A 23197-nucleotide genomic window follows, 5' to 3' on the forward strand; every position below is an offset into this window, starting at 1 on the left:
CGCCAGACAGAACATGACACAACCTCTTGCCACGCTGAGAGATCCACGTCACACAATGCGTCCTCCAAAAATAAGTCCATGCCCAGGAAAAGCCAGCGAGGGCCCTCCGAGCGTCTGCTCAACGGGCCTATTTCTTCCATCGTTTTTCCTTCTCTGAAAGAGGGACCCTCTGGTCCCTCAACCTGCTAGGCCTTCGAAAAGATCACCTGTCGGGGCCAGTCTTCTGACCAGGGTGACAGCGCTGTGTGGCTGAGGCCCCGGTGGAGCCTCTCACCGGGCACCGGCTACGCAGGCTGCAGGATGACGGGCGCCCCAGGGCTACTCCAGTCTAGCGTGAGCCTCAGAGAGGGTGTCTAGAAATAGAGACGACTCTTTTCCTCTTTGGCCACCACCAAGCTAGGAGGAACCTGGAACATCCCCCATCCTTTCTGCATATAAGATATAAACCTCTCTCTTGATCATACCTAATTCAACCTCCACCCACCAAGTGTATTCCTACAAGATCACTGCATAGTGAAACCTCACACTGCGGAGCAGATTAAGAGATTTTTCTTTTATATCACCACGCATCAGCACAGCGATCCTTTACTTGCTAACTCTGACGCCAGCATCTCTGAAGGATCCCCATCGCAGGCCGGTCATTGCAAACACAGGTTGTTCCTTTTCGCCCTGGAAGAGAAATACATTTAATTTAAATTCACCATTACAAGAACTTGGAATTCTCGACAGGTAAGGACCAGCACATGATCACGGCCTACTTTTCATCAAACCAAATTCTAAAAGGATGCTCGATATTTAAGAAATTAACTCTAGAAGCATTCAGTAAAAGTACTCAAATAAACCATACTCTAAATAACACTAGTTTTTATATGTTAGGCCTCATGAATCTGCTGGCAAGGGAACATGTTATCATACTTGAGACTGTAAGTTAAGGAATATCTAACTATGCTTGCTCTGGGACCGATTAAGAGTTGGATCAGACAGATTTTCTTCTTTATAATTGACCAGATTATACTCGGCCAAGGCAATGGTAACTTAAGTCTGCATTCTGGTTGGAGGGCCAAGGGCTCTCAAGTATCCGAATCCTGATACTCCAGAATATTTCACATGAATATCTGAAAATATAGTCAGATATTTGTCATAACAAGTCAAAACAGAAAGTGATTTGGGTTTAGTCCGGTGCTTTCGGTGAAACAATGTATAATATACACATTATAACCAGCGAGTTTGTAATCAGCGAGATCAATAACATATAGAAACCACCTCTGCGTTTACGCTCCGTGACAAACTTTCCTTAGAGCGCACATGATACACACACCGGGATCCTGACGGGGGCTCTTCCCGTAGCTCGGAACGGCAGCTAAAGCCTGGGCAGCCCGCATTCTACAGGGCACCACCGGGTGCTGGGCGCCACTCCACAGAGCTGCCTAAGCGGGGCGGAGGCAGCTCGAGGTCCACCACGGGCGCCGGCGGGAGCGGGCGGCGGCTGCCAGAGCGGAGGCCTTGGCGCCGCAGGCGAGAGAGAGGCTGCCGCGTCTCGGCTGAGCGCAGGGGCCGCTTCCCCCGATCCCGACCTTCGCTGCCGCTCCTACCACAGAAACCAAGGGGGCACCTCTAGGAGAATCACCTGCAGATAGGGCAGCCCACGAGTAAAAGACACGGCCTCACGTTCTTTGGGTGTGTGTCTGCGGATCTGCTTTTCCGCACCTGCGTGAGCCAGGGGACAGGGAGCGAGGGAGGGCAGACCAAAGGGGCCAAGCGGATCTCGTGCAAGGCAGCAGGGCTTGGGCCGTCCTGACTGTACGAGGCTACTCATTCATCCGTTGTCTTCGTAGCATCTTCAAGAACAAATAACGTTCTGTGTTTGGGACTAGCGATACGAAGACGTCTGCCCTCAGCTCACGGTGCTGTGGGGGGCGTACAGACCACAGTAACGACACAGTGCAACAGGTTCGGATCAGAGAGACGTGCAGCAAGTATTCTGAGAACACGGAGGAGTGCGACTGTGTAACGGGTGTGGGGGGGGGAAGGGAGATGGACGGTCAGGGAAAACACGCGTGGATTTTAAAACAAAACCAACGAACTTGTAAAGAATGAGGGAGACCGGCGAGGTTGGGGAGAGAGAACAAAAGAAAGGGCGTCTAGGCCAGGGACAGAAACGTGACGTGAGTTTGCTGCATCCACAGGAGCGTTGCCCCGGGTGGCCCGTGAGGTGTAAGCTTAGAGACGGTGATGAGGAGGAGGAGGACAGAAGATTCCATCGTGAAGTCAGAAAATGCCAAGCTTCCTTGGTTTGAGATGAAGCAGGTCCCATTTACTACCCTTAAAGTCTTTACATCAGCGCACGTTATAAATTTCCCAAAGGAGAAATGCAACGTCCTGTCCCCCGAGCGGTCAGCCGCGCAGCTGCTGTCTGGGAGGGCATCGGGCGCACCTGACGCTCGGGGAGAGCGCTGTCCTGAAGCACGGAGGGTGGCCCCAAGTGCTGAGACAACGCACACGCTTCCTCCCCGCGCTCAGGGCCGCTTTCATATGGGAGGAAGAAGGAACTGAATGCGATTAGCTGAAAAGCCTTGTACCTCAAGATTCCACTCACTTGGGGGGCCATGTCCTAGCAAGGGGTAGCAATGGCTCTGGCAACAGGAGCCAAGTGTGAAACACCTAGAGAAGCCCAGGTGGGCACAGGGCTCTCAGGATTCAGAAGAGGCCTGAGGGTCGGTAATGGAGAGACGGGTCCCTACTGGGGTACACATGTGCACGGGACAAATAAGCGAGGTCAGATGGGCAGAAGAGAAGCCAAAGGCCAAAGCACCACTGTGATGTCCCAGCCTGAAGGAGGTTGGGGCAGTAGTCAGATTATGAGACGAAGACGTCAATAAACAAAATCAGAAACAGAAAGGCGTACAGCCAGACCTTCAGAGCAAAGGGGATTTGCTGCCCCGGCTCGCAGACTCTCCTGGAAAGAGGAAATTCTGGAGAGAACGTGGCCTAGTGATTTGCAGAGGAAAATAACTGTGAGGGCTGGCTGGAATAAGAGCTTAAGGAACAGTGAAAAGAAAGCAATTCCTGTCAACTAGACAGGTGCCCAACCTAGAGATCCTGGGGATTCTAGATGCCCAGGGAGAAACGGGGGGTAGGGCGCTGAGGTCCAGAAGCCGCTCCGAGCTCATGGTAAGAGAGCCGCCGGAGCCGGGTTTGGGCTGGAGGAAGCCATGCAGTCCGCCAGGAAGGAAAGGGGAGAGTGAGAAGGTCCGGCTCCTCACTGCCTCCCCGACATCCTCCTCTGGTTCTGGGTCAGCAGGGTCCAAAAGAGTCTGGCTAAAAGAGCAGAAAGAAAGAACTAGAAAGAATTCCATCAATCCGCCCAACAGTTACAGTGAAGTCAAGGACTAGGGGTCACGGATGTCTGTGTGGGGAAAATGCCCTTTGCGATTCCTGGGATGGAGCCAAGAGTGGGGCCAGCTGCACAGGGCAGGGAGCGGGGGGAAGCGGCGGCCCGCACGCCGGAAAACCAGATTCCGCTTCTGTGTCCGGCACGACAGTCGTGCCCAGACGCCGGCTCCTCTAATTTGCCAGATAACATGCCAACCCCCGTCGTGCCTTCCTGAGCTGGATGTGAACGCACAACAAAGTGAAAAGCTGAGTTACAGCTCCGAAGGACTTCTTCTTTTATCTCGGAAGAATCTCCGCTGGTATGTCTGATTGGGTTTGGGTCTGTTTTTTTTTTTAAAAAGAAAAATCTGATATCAGCCTTCACCACTCCGTAATGCTTTCCCCCATATTCTGAAAGCAATTTCCAGAAGTAAGGAAAAAAAGACAAATTCCGCTTAGCTGGGTGCCTCAGAAACCACTGTAGAGGCTGCTGAATTACATTTCCCAGGAATTGATTTAAAATGATTTCTGCCTCCTGGGCTATGTCATCAATATACAGAGCCTGTGGTAAATTTGATACTGGTTTCATCAATTCACAACGTCTTTACATTGAAAGAGAAACACGAAGGAGACAAGAGACGTTTAAATATAAGCACAGTCGAGAATTCCCAGTTAATTCCTGGTTACTGTGGAATATATTACTTCTAACACATAAATAAGAAGCAGTAAATCACTCGGTTATTAAGAGACATATTCCAATTCATCTCCCTTGGTAATAACGCTATTTTAAAACAATATCTTCATTGATACCGATCTGCAGTAACTTGGCTGGCTAGAAATTCTCCCATTCTGTGAGAACGATTTAGCTTTATTATATGCCAAAGAATCAATTGCAATTTAAATCATTTTTATCATGACCAATGAGGTTGTAGCGGGGAGTCCAGACATTACTGCATGAAGAACAAAGGAGAATAAAAAGAAAAGAGGCTGCGAGTCCGAGGGGTGGGGGGGGGGGGGGTTTCACCAGCTGTAAATACGCTTATGGCCCATAGCAACGTGTGACTAGTAGCAATATTTTAGGACTGAAGTCTGGAACCATGACATAGAGTGACCCTTCCTTCACAGATATCGGGGACCTTGAATGAATATAAAGTGTCCACAGTCTTTCGAGGACAACCTGATGCAACCTGCACATTTTAAGACCAGAGCTGAGTAAAGTCACAGGGCCCACTGTTTATAGGATTGACAGGCTTTATGGCTCGCTCAGCCTTCTTAGGAATCCGTCCCTGTTTTGGGGTGTGGGGTAGGGATGAAGAAGTAAGAATAGCTACGTAACTACTATCCAGTGAGAATATCTATTTTCAAGAAGATTCTGATCAAGAATCAGGGGTGGCTATCGGGTCGTCTTCCCTGCAAAATTTTTGTCTTGAAAAACAAAAAAGGTTTAACGTACAATGAACACCTTTTATAGTGCTCCCCCAGATCCGCCGACTGCATCCCCGCATTAGCACTACCCTGGGTGTGTGTGCACGTTTTGTATTATTGTTAACTCAGACTTCAAGACCCTTCGCTCACCTCTAATACTTCTGCAGCATCTCCTAAGATCAAGGGTGTAAATGGACATGACTGTGACGGCACTGTCACGCCCAAGAAATCTGACATGGACACAGAGCATCTAACGTACTGTCCACATTAAGATATCTCTTGTGGCTTCAAAAATATCTTTCATGGTTGTCACTCTTTTTCATTTTTCCAATCCCAGATCTCATACCGGATTTAATTATGATATTTCTTTAATTTCTCTAATTCCTGAACAGACTCTCTACTTTCTGTTGGATTTCATGACATTGACCTTTTGGAAAAGGTGAGACTACCTGTTGTTTTTAGAATGTCCCAAAATTTAGATTTGATTGTTTTTTCATTAGGAGATTCAGGCAGATTCAGATTAGTTAACCTTTTGAACAGGAAACTACAAAGGTGATGTTGTACCCTTTTCATATCTGCCTGTCCCGTTACTGGTGACACTAAGTTTGATTATCTGGTTAAGGTGTTGTACGCTAGATTTCTCTACTGTAAAGGTACATTTTCCCCTTTGTAATTATCAAATAATCTGTGATACTGTGTGAACATGTTTCTTAACAACCTTTTATCTAACAGTTTTAGCATTCGTTGATGATCTCTGTCTAAATTGGTTATTTCGCTGGTAATTACAAAACGGTAATTCTCTAACTCATTCCTTCTTCATTTACGAGCTGGCAATTCTACTAAAATATCACCGTGGACTCATGGATCCTTCATTTTTATTTAATGTATTATAACCCATTAGCATTACTATTCTTACTATTACTATTCTGTCCCAAAATTGGCCGGTAGGATATCATCGGGCTGGCTCCTATTTTTTCCTGTTGTCTCCATCAGGTTTTGAGTATCTCCTTGCCCGGCCTCTGAAGGCCATCTTTTCAGAGTCCTGGTAGCTTGTATTAGAGAATGGTTTTTAGAGATCGAAATCTGAGTGCCAGGGATGCCCACTGCTGTTGGCTATTACTGTGTCTAAGCCCTTTCAGTGGGCAAAGCCCACAAATATATTTCTAAAAAGATTCATGAGTTCATCTACAAATCAACAAGAAAGCATTAAACAATGCAATAAAAAAATGGGAAGTTCTGCTCCCATCTAGGATGTAGGAAGCTACAAGGAGTATTGTTCCCATTCTAAAAATGAGAAAAAGCCATATAATCAACAAAGTCATAATTTTTCTTATGCCCATCGGAGGGCTGAGATTGTAAGACAACCAAGCAACCTGAGTTCCGAAGAACGACAAGCCCCTGCAGAGGACAGACGGGACGAGGGGAAGATTGCACCTCTGGCAGAGCGTGGGAGAGAGAGGCGGCCGCCATGAAAGCAGGTAAGAGGAAATCGAGCACCATCCTAAGTGCTTCATACTCGTTAGCTCTTTTCATACTTGAAACAACCATATGAAGTAGAGGAATTACTTGAGGTCCAAAGGCAATCGATAGAGGAACAAAAAATAGTGATACGACTCTAATGGGAGGAGATACAATGGAATTCTTCTATATAACAAAGAGGTCAAGAGAAAAGGTCTAAAGCGGATAAATCGGAAACTAGTATCGTGTACTTCACGCTGCTGAACTGTACACTTAAAAATGGTTAGGATGGTAAACTCTATGTGATGTATATTTTGAACACAATTTTAAAAAACAGCATCATAATCATATTTCTTAGTGATAATAACGAGAACAAACAGGTAAAAGTACTTTTCCCTGGGGAGGTACAGGAAAGGGGAAGCAGAGGGACTGTTGTTTTCATCATCTTGTGTGAACTGTTACCAAGTTTTCCAAACTCTAAAGAAAAGACTTTACCTTGATCTGCAAGACATCAAGTGGAACGGTCTCCCCTTTCACGATGGCAAGTGCAGCATCTGTAATATGTCTGAAAGGTAACGAGAAGCAAACGATGATGCCGTGAAAAAGTAAGTACCACCTCCCCCCACCATACACACACACACACACACGCGTGCGTACACACTCACTCACCCACTCACTCCTGCCCAGAGTAATAGTTGGGTCAGGACAAAAAACAGTGCTTCAAAAAATACTCCAAGAACAAAGGAGCATAAAAGAATTACTAATACAAGTCTAGTGGAAGGCTCTGGCAAAGAGAAAGTTCTACAAGGCGCCCATCATTTCTTTACTTAACACTTATTGAGACTCTTACATTGTGCCTGACTCTTATCACTGGAAAATATGATACTACTTAAAATGAATGAATGAAACATGTCCTTCTATTGTTATTTAAGAAACCAAGTGCTTCACAAAACGATATTTCCTATTATTCTAACAGCCTGAAGGGCAACTAAGGGACAGGATTTTGTTGGAGTTATCTTAGGAAAATGTAATGCAGAACCCAAGACAGAATTCTCTTACATTCCAAGATTATTAGGATATACTTCATTTTAATTGCTGAGTCTTTTGTTCAAAGACACAATGCTGGTCCTATCTATATTCTGGTATTTGAAAATGTATAGGGAAAAAAATGGCATGTACTATCGACATCCATTCAGAGAATATGAAACTATACTAGGCCTGGAAATAGTTCTAGGATTCATATTCTATTAGATCCAAGGTCAGAACCACATTAATACACAACAGAGAGTCAGGAAAAGAAACAGTAAATCGACAAGTGGCCAGACAATAAGATATTGGCCCTTAGAGAAGAAAGAAGGAGCAAACCCCCATCACTTCCCCTGCCCAGCCTGGCCACCCCTCCCGTTAATCCACTGTCTCGGGACTGCTGGCTGTCGCCATCCTTCAGCTCTTGCCTAGAAAAACCACCGTCCACCCTAGTCAGCTTAGATGTAGCGCTTCCCTGTGATTCTCTATCACTGAACTGTGTTCATTTTGCTTCACGATTTACAATATATTTTTTATTTACATCTTTATCATCTGCCTCCTACTGAAGACTGAAAGTTCTACAAGGTTAGTGATAACTTATGTCCATTTACCGATCAATATAAAACCTACACCTTGGACAGTGCGCAACACCAAACAGGCAACCAGTACATAATGATTATTCTATAAAGTTTCAAGCATATGAGAAAGTAGAGAGAATAGTATCATGAACTCTCATCATAGCCAATTTATTTCCTTTTATTTCCTCCATTCGCTTCATCTGAACTGTATCAATCAAAGCAAATCCCTGATATTTTAACATTTCATCCATATTTCCTTGTGTATCTATAAGACCCTTTCTTAAAAAAAAAAAAACGCCATATCATAGCTAAACCTTTCAAATAATCCCTTTATATCAACATATATTTAGTTAATGTTGAAATTTCCTCAATTAACACATTTTTGTTTTCTTTATTTAAATCATGATCCAAATCGGATCTATACATTACAATGGGTTTATGTGTCTCAAGTCTCTCCAATCTATAGATTCCCCCTCCTTTTCTCTTCCCTCCGTGTTAACTAGATGGGTTGTCTCAGAGTTTCTGAGGGTCGGATTCACTGACTGGATCACCATGTATTACCACGTGTGTCTCCATGCCCCGTGAGGCCTGAAAGTCTGTATCTAGGATGGAAAATCTGTATCAAATTCGGCTCTGAGTTTCTGGCAAAAATACTGTATAGGTGGTGGTGTGTACTTCCGTCAGCGAGAACATAAAACCTGGTTGTCTCTCTTTTTGTGAGGATAGAAAACAATGATAATCATTGGTCAGACTTATTAACGGAGCTTCAAAATGGTGATCTTTTAATTCTATTCTTTCTAATTTAACTGATGCACAAAGAGAAACCTTCTTTATCAATAATATGGGTACCTTGAAACATAAGTTATATGAGAAAATCAGCATAAATATTTGATTTTTTTTAGTTTGCTAATTTTCAAAAGAATAAGTTTTATCCTTAATATCCTTTAATAGTGACCAGTAATTTTTATTTTTCTTAGTATCATTATGAACTCATAAAGATTTTAAAATACTTGTTATGTTTCAATACATTAATTAGCCTTACTGATACTCAAACTGCCTCGAATGAATGAATTACAATGGGGGAGGAACGAGGGGCAGTAGAGGACCAGAAAGGACGATGAGAAGCAGCTTCAGAAGGTCCACGTCCGCGCGGCCCGGACGGAGGAGACACCAAGAGCTCTTCCTCCGTGCCGGCTTATGCGAGTAGAATTATCTGAGTTTAAAAGGACTACTTCAATATTTTAACTTCCTAGAAGTCAGATTTATTGAAATACAACTTAAACACAGTAAAATTGATGCTCTTAAGTATGCTGTTGTACGGTTTTGACACATGCCTTCAGTCACGTAACCATCACTGTGACCAGGACTGACATTTCCAACATCCCGAAAGGTTCCTCCGTGGTCCTCTGCGGCCAACGCACTTCCCCACCACGGGCTCCTGGCAACCGCCACGTTGCTATGTCGCCCGCTTTGTCTTTTTCAGAATGTCACATATGTCGAATTTAAAAGTATGGAGCCTTTCCAGCTGTTTTTTTAAACTCTTAGCATGAATCGGAAATTCATTTATTTTGTTGGATGGATAGATTCTTTTTAATGTTGCATACTATTCCTTTGCATACACATACCACAATCTTTTTAACCATTCACCAGTTGATGGACATCAGCACAGTTTCCAGTTTGGGGCCATTGCACATAAAGCTACTATAAACATTTATATATAGGTTTCTATATGGACACATCTTCATTTCTTTTGAGTAAATACCTATAAGTGTTGTTGCTGCTCATAAGTTTAGTTTTACAAGAAACTGCCAAACTTTGTCCATAATGGCTACTCCATCTTGCTTTCCCACAAGCGATATGAGAGTTTCAGCTGCTCCACACACTTCTCAGCCCTTGATGACGGTGGGTTTTGTTTGGTTTGTTTAAGCCACTCTGACAGATGCATACTGGCATCTCACCGTGGATTTAATTTGCATTTCCCTAACAACTAACAATGAATATCTTTTCATAGGCTTACTTGCCATCCGTGTCTCTTCTTTGGTGAAGTGTCCATCCAAATGTTTTGCTTTTCTTTCTAGCAGGCTGCTTGTCTTCTTATCACTGAGTTGTGAGTGCTTTCTGTATACTCTTGATATTGATCCTTTATCAGATATGTGTCTTGCAAATATTTTCTCCCAGTGTGTGGCTTGTCTTTTCAATTTCCTCACAGTGCTTTTTGAAAAAGAGATGTTTTAAGTTTTGCTGAGATCCAGATTCTCATTTTTCCCTTCTATGGTTTCTGCTTTTTGTGTCCTGAGAAATCACTGTCTAACCCAAGGTCACAAAGATCTTCCTCTAGAATCTTTATATTTTTAGGTTTTACAAATAGTCTATGATCCATTTCGTGTTCCTTTATATATGCACTATGAAGTAAGGGTTGTGATTCATTTTCTTACATGTGGTTATCTAATTGTTCCAGCACCATATTGTTGAAGAAAACTGTCCCTTCTCCACTGAATTGCCTTGGGGCCTTTGTTGAAAAATTGAGCATCCGCATATGTGTGGGCCTAATTCTGGACACTTTCTCCTATCGATCTGTGTCTCCTTTTACCAGCACCGCTCTGTCTCGATCACTGTGGCTTTAGGGTACATCTTGGAATTGGTAGGGCAAGTCCTTGAAAGTTTGTTATTCTTTTTCAGAGTTTTTCTAGCTATTCCAGTTCTATATTTTTCCACACAAAATTTAGAATCTACTGATCAATTTCTATAAAAAGTCTTCTGAAACTCTGATTGGCATTGTGTTGAATATAGATCAATTTGGAGAGAACGGACATCTAAATACTGAGCCTTAAATCCCGTGAACACATTTCTCTTTCCATTTATTTAGTCTCAATTTCTCTCTCCAGTGTTTTATAGTTTTCAGCATATAAATCTTACACATATTTTGTTAATTTATCCCTAAGTATTTCATGTTTTTATAAAAGTTTGTAGAAAAGTTTGTGACGTCAGTATCCTATTGCCTTTATTGTTGTTATATGCTTATATTTAAAAAAAAAAATATAGCAATTATCATCAGCAACGAAGTAAAAGATTCATCATGTCTGGAGTTTAAGTACCGCTACAAGACAGGAGTCATTTAGATATTAATTTCCATTCAAGTTTCCTAATACGGCACCTCTTTGTCTATTCCAATCTGCAGGCCCAATGAATGGGAATCTGGTAGAAAAAGTCACCTTTCCATGGTATTTGACTGGAACACCTATAAGATATATTTTTTAATCTTTATCTAGGTGAAAAAGCAAGAGAATAGAGGGTTATCTTTTTGATTTGTTTATATTTGCTTTACTTTGGAGTCAGTAATTGTACAGTCATCCTCTTTGTTATTTACTATTTTCCACCCTAAATAAATTTTCAACAATTATGCCTAAAGTCTTCAACATATCAGGTAGTTTACCAAGCATGATTACAAGTTTACCTAACTAGTCCTTATTTTGGCTCTTTAACAATCTCCTGAGATAAGTACTATCATTGAGCATTTGAGAAATATAGGTGAGGAAACTGAGACTCAGAGAGATTAAAAAAAGTTCCCACCGTAACAGAGCAAGCGCGGTACAATATCGATTTCAGGTCTGACTCCAAAGGTGCGCTTTCTTCACCTGAGAGGCTGCGCTGGCGTACCTACGAGATACCCAGGGATTCCCACGGGGCAGCCCCACACCTAACATCTGCGTGCTCGACGGTCCTCCCCACCAGTGTGATCAGGCTAAAACGTAAACACTTAAGTCAGGAATCACGTCCACCTGAGTCGGTGTTTCTAACAAAATTAAGGGCAACCAAAAATACTTTAAAAGATGCACGTTAATGTAAAAGCTTGGATTCCATCCTGGGTTCTTCAGGAAGCGGGTTGGCACGTAAGAAACAGCCTCTTTTACTTTCTCGTATTTCTCTATCGAAATGTCTTTATCCCATTTTTTCCTTCCTCCCAATGCTGTCTGGGAAGGAGGTAGCAGTTTAGAAAATGAGATTTATTTTAGGAGAAAGCCAGAAGCATGATCACGAGTTTAGATGAACCTGCTACGAATATGTTAATTCTGAAGGAAGCTGAGAAGGGACCCTAAAGCACTGTATTTACTCGGAGTAGCGGCCAGCACACTAAGTGGGTTAGGAAGTTCTTCTGAAAGACGAACCTTAAAAACAAATCTTGCAAATGAAAAACCTTTTTTAATATTTATATTAATTCTTTTCAAAATTGCTTAGCAGAAGACAGCTAAAATGCAACCTCAAATTTATCATTCTCCAGCAATAATTGCAAGCTCTAAATAAAGCGGCACCATAGGACGGAATAGCTATTTTTTATGATTATTTACCTGCAACATTCTGAATTCAAGATTCCTTTTTCTTTCATACTAATTATGGTACCAAAAAATCTTGACAACAGTGCAAAAAGCAAAGCCTTGTTCTTTCAAATAGCCTTAGGCCTCTGCCATGTTAAGAGGTCTACAAAATTCTGACCCCAGAGCAGACTTGCTTAATTACCTAAGACCTCTGGGGTATGCCTATAAATTAAGTTTTATAAATCTTTAAATGAGAAATAGAAGCAGCAACAACATTAGCTAACTGCAGGGGAAAAGGAGCTCCCCCCAAACTGAAGGCTACCTAAGACCCTGAGGGTGGCCACACTGCGCAAACTGGCTTTCTCCAGGAACACGGTCTGCCCCGATCCCTGACACGTCTGGGAACGCCGGCCACGCAGGTCCAACACGATGTGCCGACACGAACGGAGGAACGAGCTCTCCGAAGGAAGCCAGACCCCAACCGGACAGGATTCCTTATGGCCAAGCAAGACTGTCTGCGTCATTCATTGTCTGCCATACCTAATGCCCCTCAGACATTCTAAGCTGGGAATAAAAAGTACGGCAAACTGAAATGCCACTTTGGGCTTCGGGATAATTGGTGAAGGGCTGAATATTCCTCATTAGATTAAGGCTTGAAGAATGAAAAACATTTTAAAGAAGGCGTGGCACACGTATACATTTATGCCTCGTGTTTGACATATAGACCGAGGCCTTTACACAAAACATATATATATAGAGAGAGAATTGTTCAAAGATATAAGATGAGTCCTAAAATTACAACTACTTACTTATATTATCGACATAATGACGCCAAGGCTACCAGTTCAGTCTTCACAAGGGACCTATGTGTCATTGTGAATATTTAACCAAACAAATCAGTGCAAATCTGTCCTTCACTAGAGAATCTTACACTGTAAAAGCATAAAAACAGTTTGAATCGGGGCAGTTCTCTTCACAGCTGACAGAAGACATCTGTTCATTCCACGCCTGACCTGGAGACCTCACGTTAGATCACCAGGGGCCCACAACCCAACAGAGAAACTTCCCAGCGAACTGAAAGGCTAAACCCTGACCTAGGTCCCTCTTAATGACCTGAAGTCTCAGGCTGTCAACACAAAAAACGGATATGATACCACACATGTGAGTCTTCCATTCCCGGACTCGCTCACCCACAAATGCTACCATCCCACGCTGACGACCTACTGGACTTTGTTTCCACTTTCGGCAAAGAGGGTATGACTCAAACTACTGGTCTGTCCCAGAGGGATAAATCCGATGGGAATCTTACTGAAGGTCGCCTGGGGGAAAAAGCAGAGGCACATTTTAGTGTTATGGTCAGAAAATCAGGCTAACAGAGGGGCGGAGACGTGTCTCCTATGACGAGTAACCATCAGTGACTCTGGGCCTGCCTTCCCGACTCCCTTAGCGCACCCTTGACCGGCAACCAGGTAATACTAACCGAGCAGCTCCTAAGGGAAGGCAGTTCATGAACGCAACATGAACTGGAGTTTGGAAGAAACATTTGGGTTTTCATTAATGGCGACTGGTTGAAAGACATTTGGTTAAGAAAACGAGGGTGTAAAAGATAATAGATAAATGCACTATTGTGGCAGAGACTATCATTTCACTATTTGAAAAAGTCACAGACAAAATTCGGCTAAAAATAGCTAACGGGTGCACAGTAAGTAATGACAGGTGAAAGTGCTTCATAAATCATCTCAGGTACAAATAAGGCAAAGAGAATAAGCACGTTCAGGCAGCGGAAGGTAACGGCATGGCCGTTGTTTTAATTAAATTCCACAAATAGAGAGACACTGTGGGCTTCCAGAGCCTATTTTGAGGACAATCGGCCATCACCACAGGGACTGGGAAAAGTCTTTCTTGTTAATGTTGTTTATAAAATATTTGGAACTATTGTGGGAAAGTATTTAAAATAATGTCACAAACAGTCATACACCCGAGACCCAGATATAACAAATGTTACATTTTGCCATATTTGCTTCAGATGTTTTAAGCGATGAAACGACAGATAAATCGAAGGCACTGCCCACCCAATTCTTCTCTCGCCCTTCCCAGAGGAAGCCATTACCCTGTGGCTGGTGTGAGGATCTCTTTCCATCCACACTGTCATTCTTTTACTACATTATTTTCGACATCCATTAAGAGGATGCTTGTTTTCTGAATTTTAAATCTTTGCAGAAATGCGTAACATACTTTGGCAACCTGACTTTTTTACTGAATATTTTTAGATTAACCATGTAGATATTTATAGATCTAGTTCATTCATTTTAACATCATTATGAGCTTTCAGTATATGAACATACTTCAATTTATGTATGAAGGCATCCTTTCAAAAAGATTCTACAGAAAATTTTTATACTTTAAAAACAACACTTGGTAAAAGCTATTGGCTACTCTGGATTACCAAACCAGAAAAGTCGACCATGAGTTAATAAAAGTATCCTAGGACTTGACTTTCTAAAACCCAAGGAAGCACAACTTGTGCCTGACTTAAAATATAAAATGAGGAGAAAAGTAAAATTAAGAGAGATAAAAACAGAAAGGTGAAAGCCAAAATGAAATGACTCTTCTTAAAAGCTTACCTCATCTGCTCTTCGAAGAAGTCCAGTAATAACCTACAAATATTTTTCAAAATTATTATAAATAACATGTGTTTCCTTTATCATAAAAGAATTGGATTCAATTTTCATGAACCACACACTTTCCTTATTTCTTCCTAGAAACTATGTCAAAAGATGTCTTGGCTCTTAAAATACATAGTATTTTCCAACAGAATCAGAGTTAAATTAACTTTTATTCTTGACTTAAGGTCAATAGTACAATGAGGGCTAAGATAAAAGAATTATAAAACCTCCACATTATATTAGCAAAATTATGTTTTACGTTTCATAAAATGGGTATTAATGTGCTGTTCACATCAATTATACCAAAGACCCTGGTTTGCTATAATGAAGTGCACGTGTAAGAAAACAATAACCTTTGCTATTCTCGGGGAGGTCTGCTCTTAATCAACGTTTCTCGATGATGAATGTAAAGACACGGCGGATAGTAAAATATAGTACGTATCTTGTGAAAACTGAAAAATACTTGAAGAAAAACTTGTTTCTCATAAACCCACCATGCAGGATACCCATCACTAACAGTTTGTATTTTGATACATTTCCCTCCAATTCTTTTATCGTCAAGGCATGTTTTTATGACTAGATTGTACCGAATACACAATTTGGTGTCTTTCTTAAAAACATTTTGTACAGTAAAGGCTGATGCCCATCTTCTCCCTTCGTCTCCTCCCTCACTGCATTTTAGGATTAAATGGGGGTGTCTGAGGTCTACCTCACTCTTTGGTCGGCATGCTATTAGTATTCTTCACACTTCATTAAAAAGCCATAAAAACAATTACAAGACCATTAGCGCAGCCTTTTTAAAAGCAGCTTACCAAGGCTCACATCATTTCTCAGTCCAACACAGCACACCTCTCAGTCTGTGGGGAGCTCCTGATCCCTCAACACTGGCGGTTCTGTCCCACCAGACAGAGGCAAAGGCGGTCAGAGGCGGGGCACGGATAGGGTCGCAGTGCACGGGGCGGAATGACTAGTGAGGGCCGGGGGGCACCTGCACCAGGCCCTTTAGAGGTTTCTAATATATTATGGAGGGCTAGTCTTGCCCAGGGAAAAAAGGGCACTTCAGGGAAATCTACTGTCCTTACTGGACCAGAGTGAGCACTACGGATATGGAATTTAAAGACACAGGCTGATGCATGCATCTGAACATGGAGGCCTCTGCCCCTACATGTACTATTAGGAGATTACATACATACACACACACACACATATGTATACATGTGATGGAAATGATGTGAGAATGGACAGATGCATTTTTTAAGGGAATCTAAGTTTATAAGAAACGTTCCTCATAACTGAAACTGATTTCATAACAAACAGGGCTACTTCATAAGAACCTTCAAAATATCAAAAGCTTATCCTACACATCACCATTTGTCTCCTGTTTTATTTGATTTTATCACACTTAAATTTGATAACAAAAACCCATTTATGTGCTAGGTGTAGAGTTTCGACAAACCAATGAAATAAAAGTGCATGAGGAAAACGTAATGCTCGACTTATTTCAGGAGAAACAATCCTCGAAAAATGGATTACAAAGAAATGATTTCCTTAGATTATAACCACTTCACGCCATTACTCTAAGGTCTAATTTCCGTCTTCTTCACTTTCAAACTGGCTTCAAACAGGAAAACGGCCATACCTCCTGCAACGTCCCGTCTCCTCCGGCAACGATGATGACATCTGTGCCGTCCATCAGTTCCAGGAGTTTCTTCGCTTGGCCCTCATAATCTGTCTGAAAGACAAAGGACGCCTTTGGTAAATTCATCATCTTAGGGCCACAGGTGAACGGTTTAAAAATATAGGTTATTTTCGTTAAAGTTTTACATTGAGTCTTGTCTTAAATTCTACATTCTTGATAGACGTGAAAAACTAAACAGCTAAGAAAGCAAACTGTATATGGTTTTTATAGTTTTATACTTTTAGAACTGGAAGGGACCTCAGAAAACACAGTCAGCTCCTTACTTGTCTCAGTTACAGTTAGCTTGTCACAGGACTCAGTCCAGTTCAGATGCTATGACATCATCTACCCAGTGCCTTTCATCTGTAAGCAGGAAGTATAAATGCAAATAAGGAGAAGCAAATGTAATAAAAAAAAGCACAGATTTGAGAGCCCAAGAGAGTTAGATTAAGTCTCGATTCTGCTACTTTTTAGCTGACTGGCCTTATTAAATTCTCAGGATCTCAATTTCCTAATCAATGAAATTATGTGTCAGAGAAGGGGATAATCACAGCTTCCTCACAATGCTTATAGTTATAAAGCTGAAAGTGAAGCTGCCAGCAAGGTAGCTGTTCTGACTGTATCCCCGATACCTAGACCACAGCTTACCTCGGAGTAGGCACTCAATAATTATTTGCAAAACGTAAAATAAATGGAATAAGTACTGAGGAAACAATCAAAATGCAAAAAGATCTGGGTAGATTCAGCAGACCACAATTTAAAAGATCGTGTTAATAGAGATAAGACATTTGAGGCTCTGATGAAAATTCCAAATGCACCAAAAGACGAAAGCTAAGAAGGGGGGCCTCACGATGCAAAAAGATGAATTGACACACTAACCTCTACTTTAACAAAAATTAACTCAAAATGGATTATAAGCCTAAGTGTAAAATAAAAAACTAGAAAATTTCTGGAAAATACAGGAAGGGGTCTAGGAGATCCTGGGTTTGGCAATGGTAAATCAACCAAAAGCAAGATCTGTGAGACAAAAATTAATACGTGGAACTTCCTTAAAATTAAAAACTTCTGCTCCGAAAAACCATGTTAAGACAATGAAAAGACAGCTTTAAAAGACAGTATGAGAAAATATTTGCAAAGCATGTATCTGATCAAGGACCTGTATTTACAATATACAGAGAACTCTAGAACTCAACAAGAAAACAAACAACAAACAAGAATGGACACCGGACCAAAGAAGATACACACATGAGAAATAAGCAAATGAAAAGCAGCTCACTATTACGTCCTTAGAGAATTACAAAGCAAGACAATGAGGCTGCGAGACACTCTCTCTCTCTCTCTCTCTCTCTCTCTCTCTCTCTCTCTCCTCTCTCTCTCCACCCCCCACCACACACACTCCCTCCCTCCCTCCCTCCTCCCCCGCCCCATTACAATAGCTAAAACTCCAAACATTGACAACACCAAATGCTGACAAGGATGTGGAACAATAAAAATGTTATTTGTTGCTCGTGGGAATGTAAAATGGTACAGTCAGTCGCTTTGAAAGGCAGCTGGGCAGTTTCTTACAAAGCTAACATACTCTTATAGAAAAGACTAACTGCGCTCTTAGGTATTTACCTGAGTGAGTTGAAAGAGTATGTCCAAAAATAAACCTGCACAAGAATATTTACAGCAGCTTTATTCATAATTGCCCAAACTAGAAACAACCAAAATGTCCTTTAACAGGTCAACAGATAAATAGCTGTACATCTATACAATGAAATATTATCCAGAGATAAAAAGAAATGCGCTATCGAGTTACGAAGACATGCTGCTGAGGGGCCCGGGTGACACTGTCGTGTCCGGAGTGCTGACCGAGAGAATCATAAGCAGAAAAACAGTGAGGCAGTTTGTTATATAGCAAGAGACACCTAATATAGAAGTGAGCCCAAATATATCAACAAGGACAATACATCATGGATTAAATAGTCTGGTCAAAAGACGAAGAAAAATAAAAGACTGATTTTTAAAATATCCTGTTTTCACACCTTCCCAATGATGCACCTAAAATATAAGAATACAAAAGGGTGAAAGATGTAAAAATTACACCAGGAAACAACTAACCCAAGTAAGCTTAGTGTAGTTACTAACAATACTAGATAAGGTAGACTATGGCAAAGGCAGGATTAGTGCTAAAGAGAGTCCTCTGGGACAGAATCGAAACGTGAGAAAAGTGAATTAATTTGAAACTTGAGTGCATCTACTAACAGTCCCAAATCTGAAAAGCAAAAATGGGTGAAACTACATAGAGAAATGGACAAGTCCACAATTACAGTGGGAGATTTCTAATACCCCTCACTCTCTGAATAATCTATAGTTAAAAAAGGAAAAATCAGTAAGGACATAGAATATTTGAGTCACACAATAGATTTGATTTAATGGACATATACAGGATGTGATGCCTAACAACTGATATTTTTTTAGGCATATGTGAAACGTTTACGAAAACGAACATGCCAGGCCATAAAACAAGTCTCAATAAATGTTAAAATACAAGAGCTATACAGACTACATACTCTTTTACCACACACAATAAAATCGGAAATCACAGACATCAATAATTGGAAAAACTTTAAATTTGGATATTTTAAAACATGCCTAAATAACTCATGGGTCAAACAGCAATCATGATGAAAACTGGAAAATACTTAGAGATGAAAATATTAAACATCAAAACTTCTAGGCTGCAGCTGAAGCAGCAGAGTCAAATACATAGTTCTAAATTCATATAGTAGAAGGGTGAAAATTAAGAAAAGAAACATTCACATTAAAATGTTGTAAAAGAACAGCAGGAGAAAATCCAAAGAAAGTAGAATGAAGGAAGTACCGGACAGACCAGAAATTAATGAAATAAACATAAATGAGAAGATTAACAAGCCAAAAAATGGTTCTTGGAAAGGATTAATTGACAAACCTCTCACAAGGCTATTGAGGGGGGAAAAAAGGGACAAATAATATTAAGCTTAAAAATGAGATATTACAAATGTTACAGAAACTTAAAAGTTAAAAAGAAGATATTATGAACAACTTGATGCCAATTAATTTGAAAACTTAGATGAAATGAACAAATTCCTTGAAAAATTTACTTTATCAAAATTGCCTCAAGGGGAAATAGAACTTGAGTACTTCTAGAGCCATTAAAGAAATTTAATATAAAATTTAATATAAAAATTAATATAAAAACACCATCCCTATATTTGCAGAAAGCTGCGAGCCCAGCGGGTCTCACTCCAGAGTTCAACCGAACAGTCCAGGAACAAGTCTCAGTCCTGTGCATCCATTCCGGGACCGGTCACATGCAGACAGTCCCTAACATATATTACAGATTCTTACATAAGAGTTAGTTTTTTTCTTTTAAGTATCTTCCTCCCATCCCTAAAGGCAGATGACTGGAAGACCAAGTCTCAGACGCGTTGGGAAAGAGTTCAATATTCCATGCGAAATTGAACTAAATGAACTTTTAGTCTCTATGATCTAATGAAAGTGTATGTTAAAAATAGGTAAACCACAGACTTATTGATGGGGTAACAGTGATTTTCGTAAAATATGCAGCTATTCCACGCCGCACACACGTCACTCAAAAGTCAGCAAAGTCCCGAGGCATCTTCTGAGATAGCACGACTAATTTATTTTTACCTAAATTTCACAAGTTCTCAATCTTTACCATTTAAAATTCCTCAACAGAGAAAAAATATTTACCTGTCAGCAGAACTACCAAGAAATTGAATTAATTACTCAAACTTGAAAGTGGTTTTTTTTCCCCTCAGAAAAAGAATTCTTAACAGCTATCACAATTCTCATCTTCCAAGAAACAATTATTCCACATCCTATCTTCCGATGAAAGGAATCAAGTTCCTATCTCCACCTAAACCTATTCTGAAAATGAAAAGCTGACAATGCTTTGATTATCAGAACACAATTGCTTAAATTATCAGAACAAGTACACAACATCAATTTCTCTGTTCTTGTCTTCTTAAGTCAAAAGTGATTTCTGCTAAGAGAAGAGGCTGTGTTACAAGGGGTGAGCTCGGTCAAAATCAACAGTGGAGCAGTTCTCACCTTAACGACAGTCACATCCATGCCAGACAAGTGCAAAATTGGGGCAGCATTTTTTTCAAATAGAGTCCTTGCTTTGCTGTAAAAAAGGAGAAATCACAAACATTTTAACACAAGTGCTCACAAAGAACAGAAAACCCAACCATCTTTTCTTGTGTAGAACAAGAGATAGACGAAGGAACATGGCTTCCTTTCTTCCTTCGGGATAGGAAGTTTAACAGTGAGCCATGAGTCTCCACAGACAGAAACAGGCTCGCTCACACTGGGGCCTCTGAGAGTTTACCCTTTGTCTCGTACACTAAGCTCTTCTCCGTTTGGGATGCTTGCAGCTCACAGCCTGCTTCCTCTAGAGGAAGAATGTACACCTGATGGGGCTCCGCTCAGGGTCATTCAGCATTTACTGAGCATCTGCTATGTGCTAGACAGGTATGTGAGGCGGGGACACAACACGACAAAGCAGACAAGGACAGCTGTGCCTTAAGTACAGTGTAATAAGTTCTCGAGGAACTTGTTTATATTCCAGTGGAGGAGAAGGTATTCACTCTAACATTTCTTCACACGGCCCGAGGGAATAGATTGAACCAAACAGAACAATGCTTAATTCTAGCTCAGTGGACACAATTTTGGGAGAAGAAATACAACATTTTTAACAATTTTGAATCCTGGGGCTAGCTCCATTTCTTGAGTTTTTAAACCTGTAGTGTCCCTGGAGAAAGAGCAACATTGTTTACAGGAAGTCAGAATTTCTGCTAGGATAGAGAAAAGCCGGAAATTATCCACGTAACTATAGGAGAATCAGCGGCCTGTCCCAAACTCCCAGGCGAAGCCGCGCCCTCCTCTGTGTCGCCTCTGCACTTTGTACACCTCTCTCTCAGGAACTTGCACCTCACGGGATGATGAGTGATCTGCAAGACAGTCTTCGGGACTAGATTTGAAGTCTTGCAAAAACAGACACCAAATCTTATTAATCTGAATTTCTGGCCACCAGGAGTAGGTCCGGCACAGGTAAAAGATACTTCACAAGTATCTGCTGAATTAACACACAAATGAGTAAATGAATAAACCCATCCAAATGTACACATGTAAATTCCAAGGAAAAGGAAATTCCATGTTTGTGATGTCTTGTAATATAACAGAAACAATTAAACAGCCCTTAGAACAGTTTGTGTTTTAAAGGTATCACACATGTCATTCTGATAGTGACTCTTGTCCAGTTCAGGTCAGGATTCAAAACCACAGCCTAGGAATCAAGGGATGCAGAAGTTGCAAAACTTTCCCAATGGCATCGCCTCAAATTTGAATAAATGTTAACTATATCAATCAGTTGACCTGTCTTTTACCCAAATATTTTCAATGATCACATAGGAAACAAACAACTAGCATTTTCAAAACAATCAACTAGCCAAACATCTAACTTTTACATCCATATTTACTCAGTCTTTCAGATTTTTTACCACTGATGCATAGTTTTTCTTGAAAACATTTTATTCTAGAAAGAGATGCAAAGATCGCCAATGAGAAGCATGTATAGTGGTGCACACACGAAATTCAATGTTCTCTAAACTAAACATCAGAATAACCACCGATGGCAGAACATGAAACATTTCTCATCATAAATTAAAATGGAAATGGAGAGGCTTGGATAAATGTTCGCAGGAACCGTTCAAAAGAATATCTCAAACCAAGGGCCCACCTGAGCAGGTGATAAGCAAATTAAATGCCCCCAGCTTTTCCACTGCTCGGAATGCCCATTAGAATGAATGTGAAGAGCTAAATGGAAACCCCGTGCCCGCTCAGCTTTACTGCTGCACTGAGCCGGTGACATTGCAAACCTCTCTCCCTCCGGGGTCACTTTCATTAGGAGGCTGATAAGAAAGGACCGGCTGAAAATAAATCACATCTAACCCTGAGAAGCAAAACTCTGGGGAAGTCTCAATCTGCTAGTTAACCACTTATGACAAATCTGTAAGCTCCCTTAAGTTAAAGAAATAAAACTGGAACATTTGAGGCTTTACTCATGTCTTTATGTGATGCCATGGGTACAGAAAACTCTAAAAGTGAAGACTTTTTCCTTGAATGTTCTGTACAAAAGATTGAAAAACAAGTGTTACCAGTAAGAAATACATTATTTATTACACAATTAAGGGTGATATAGCACGGAGAGAAATACAAACTTTATATACTTGTTGCAATTTCCAGGTTTGTTCTCTCTCTCTCTCTCTCTCTCTCTCTCTCTCTCACACACACACACACACACACACACTACTCTTTAATGTATTATTTATTAATGCTAAACACAGTTATCTTCTTTCTTAAAGGTCTTATGTAGTTTTAAAGCAGTACATAATAAAATAGCTACATAATAAATTATAAATTATATGTCAGGGCAGAGTCAAGATGACAAAAATAGTGCAATTAAACAGTGAAAGCATTAAAAGGGGAGGCTGGAGCGGCTCAGAGTGGCTGCTTCCTAGAGCTGTGCAGATTCGCCTTGCTAAAGGGGACGTTGCCTCCTTGAGGAGAGAAAGCCTTCCTTAGCCTCCCTGTTAGGTAATGATATACCTTTAAACAAGAGTCCACCTTTAA

General features: G+C 41.1%; 1 protein-coding gene across 5 annotated transcripts in view; it reads right to left on the reverse strand.

The window, feature by feature from the left end:
* AGK (acylglycerol kinase) overlaps window positions 1–23197 on the reverse strand; it is a 73012-nt gene that overhangs the window by 15186 nt on the left and 34629 nt on the right. For all 5 annotated transcript variants that reach the window (XM_016133660.2, XM_016133661.2, XM_036230813.1 and 2 more), the window contains 6 exons: window positions 20615–20690; window positions 16478–16570; window positions 14797–14829; window positions 13397–13491; window positions 6751–6820; window positions 590–669 (listed from right to left, as the gene is read on the reverse strand). In XM_016133660.2, the coding sequence (XP_015989146.2) occupies window positions 590–669; window positions 6751–6820; window positions 13397–13491; window positions 14797–14829; window positions 16478–16570; window positions 20615–20690 (447 nt within the window). The remainder of the gene's footprint in view (window positions 1–589; window positions 670–6750; window positions 6821–13396; window positions 13492–14796; window positions 14830–16477; window positions 16571–20614; window positions 20691–23197) is intronic.

The sequence above is a fragment of the Rousettus aegyptiacus genome, unplaced genomic scaffold, assembly GCF_014176215.1.
Source record: "Rousettus aegyptiacus isolate mRouAeg1 unplaced genomic scaffold, mRouAeg1.p scaffold_m13_p_13, whole genome shotgun sequence".
Lineage (NCBI taxonomy): Eukaryota > Metazoa > Chordata > Mammalia > Chiroptera > Pteropodidae > Rousettus > Rousettus aegyptiacus.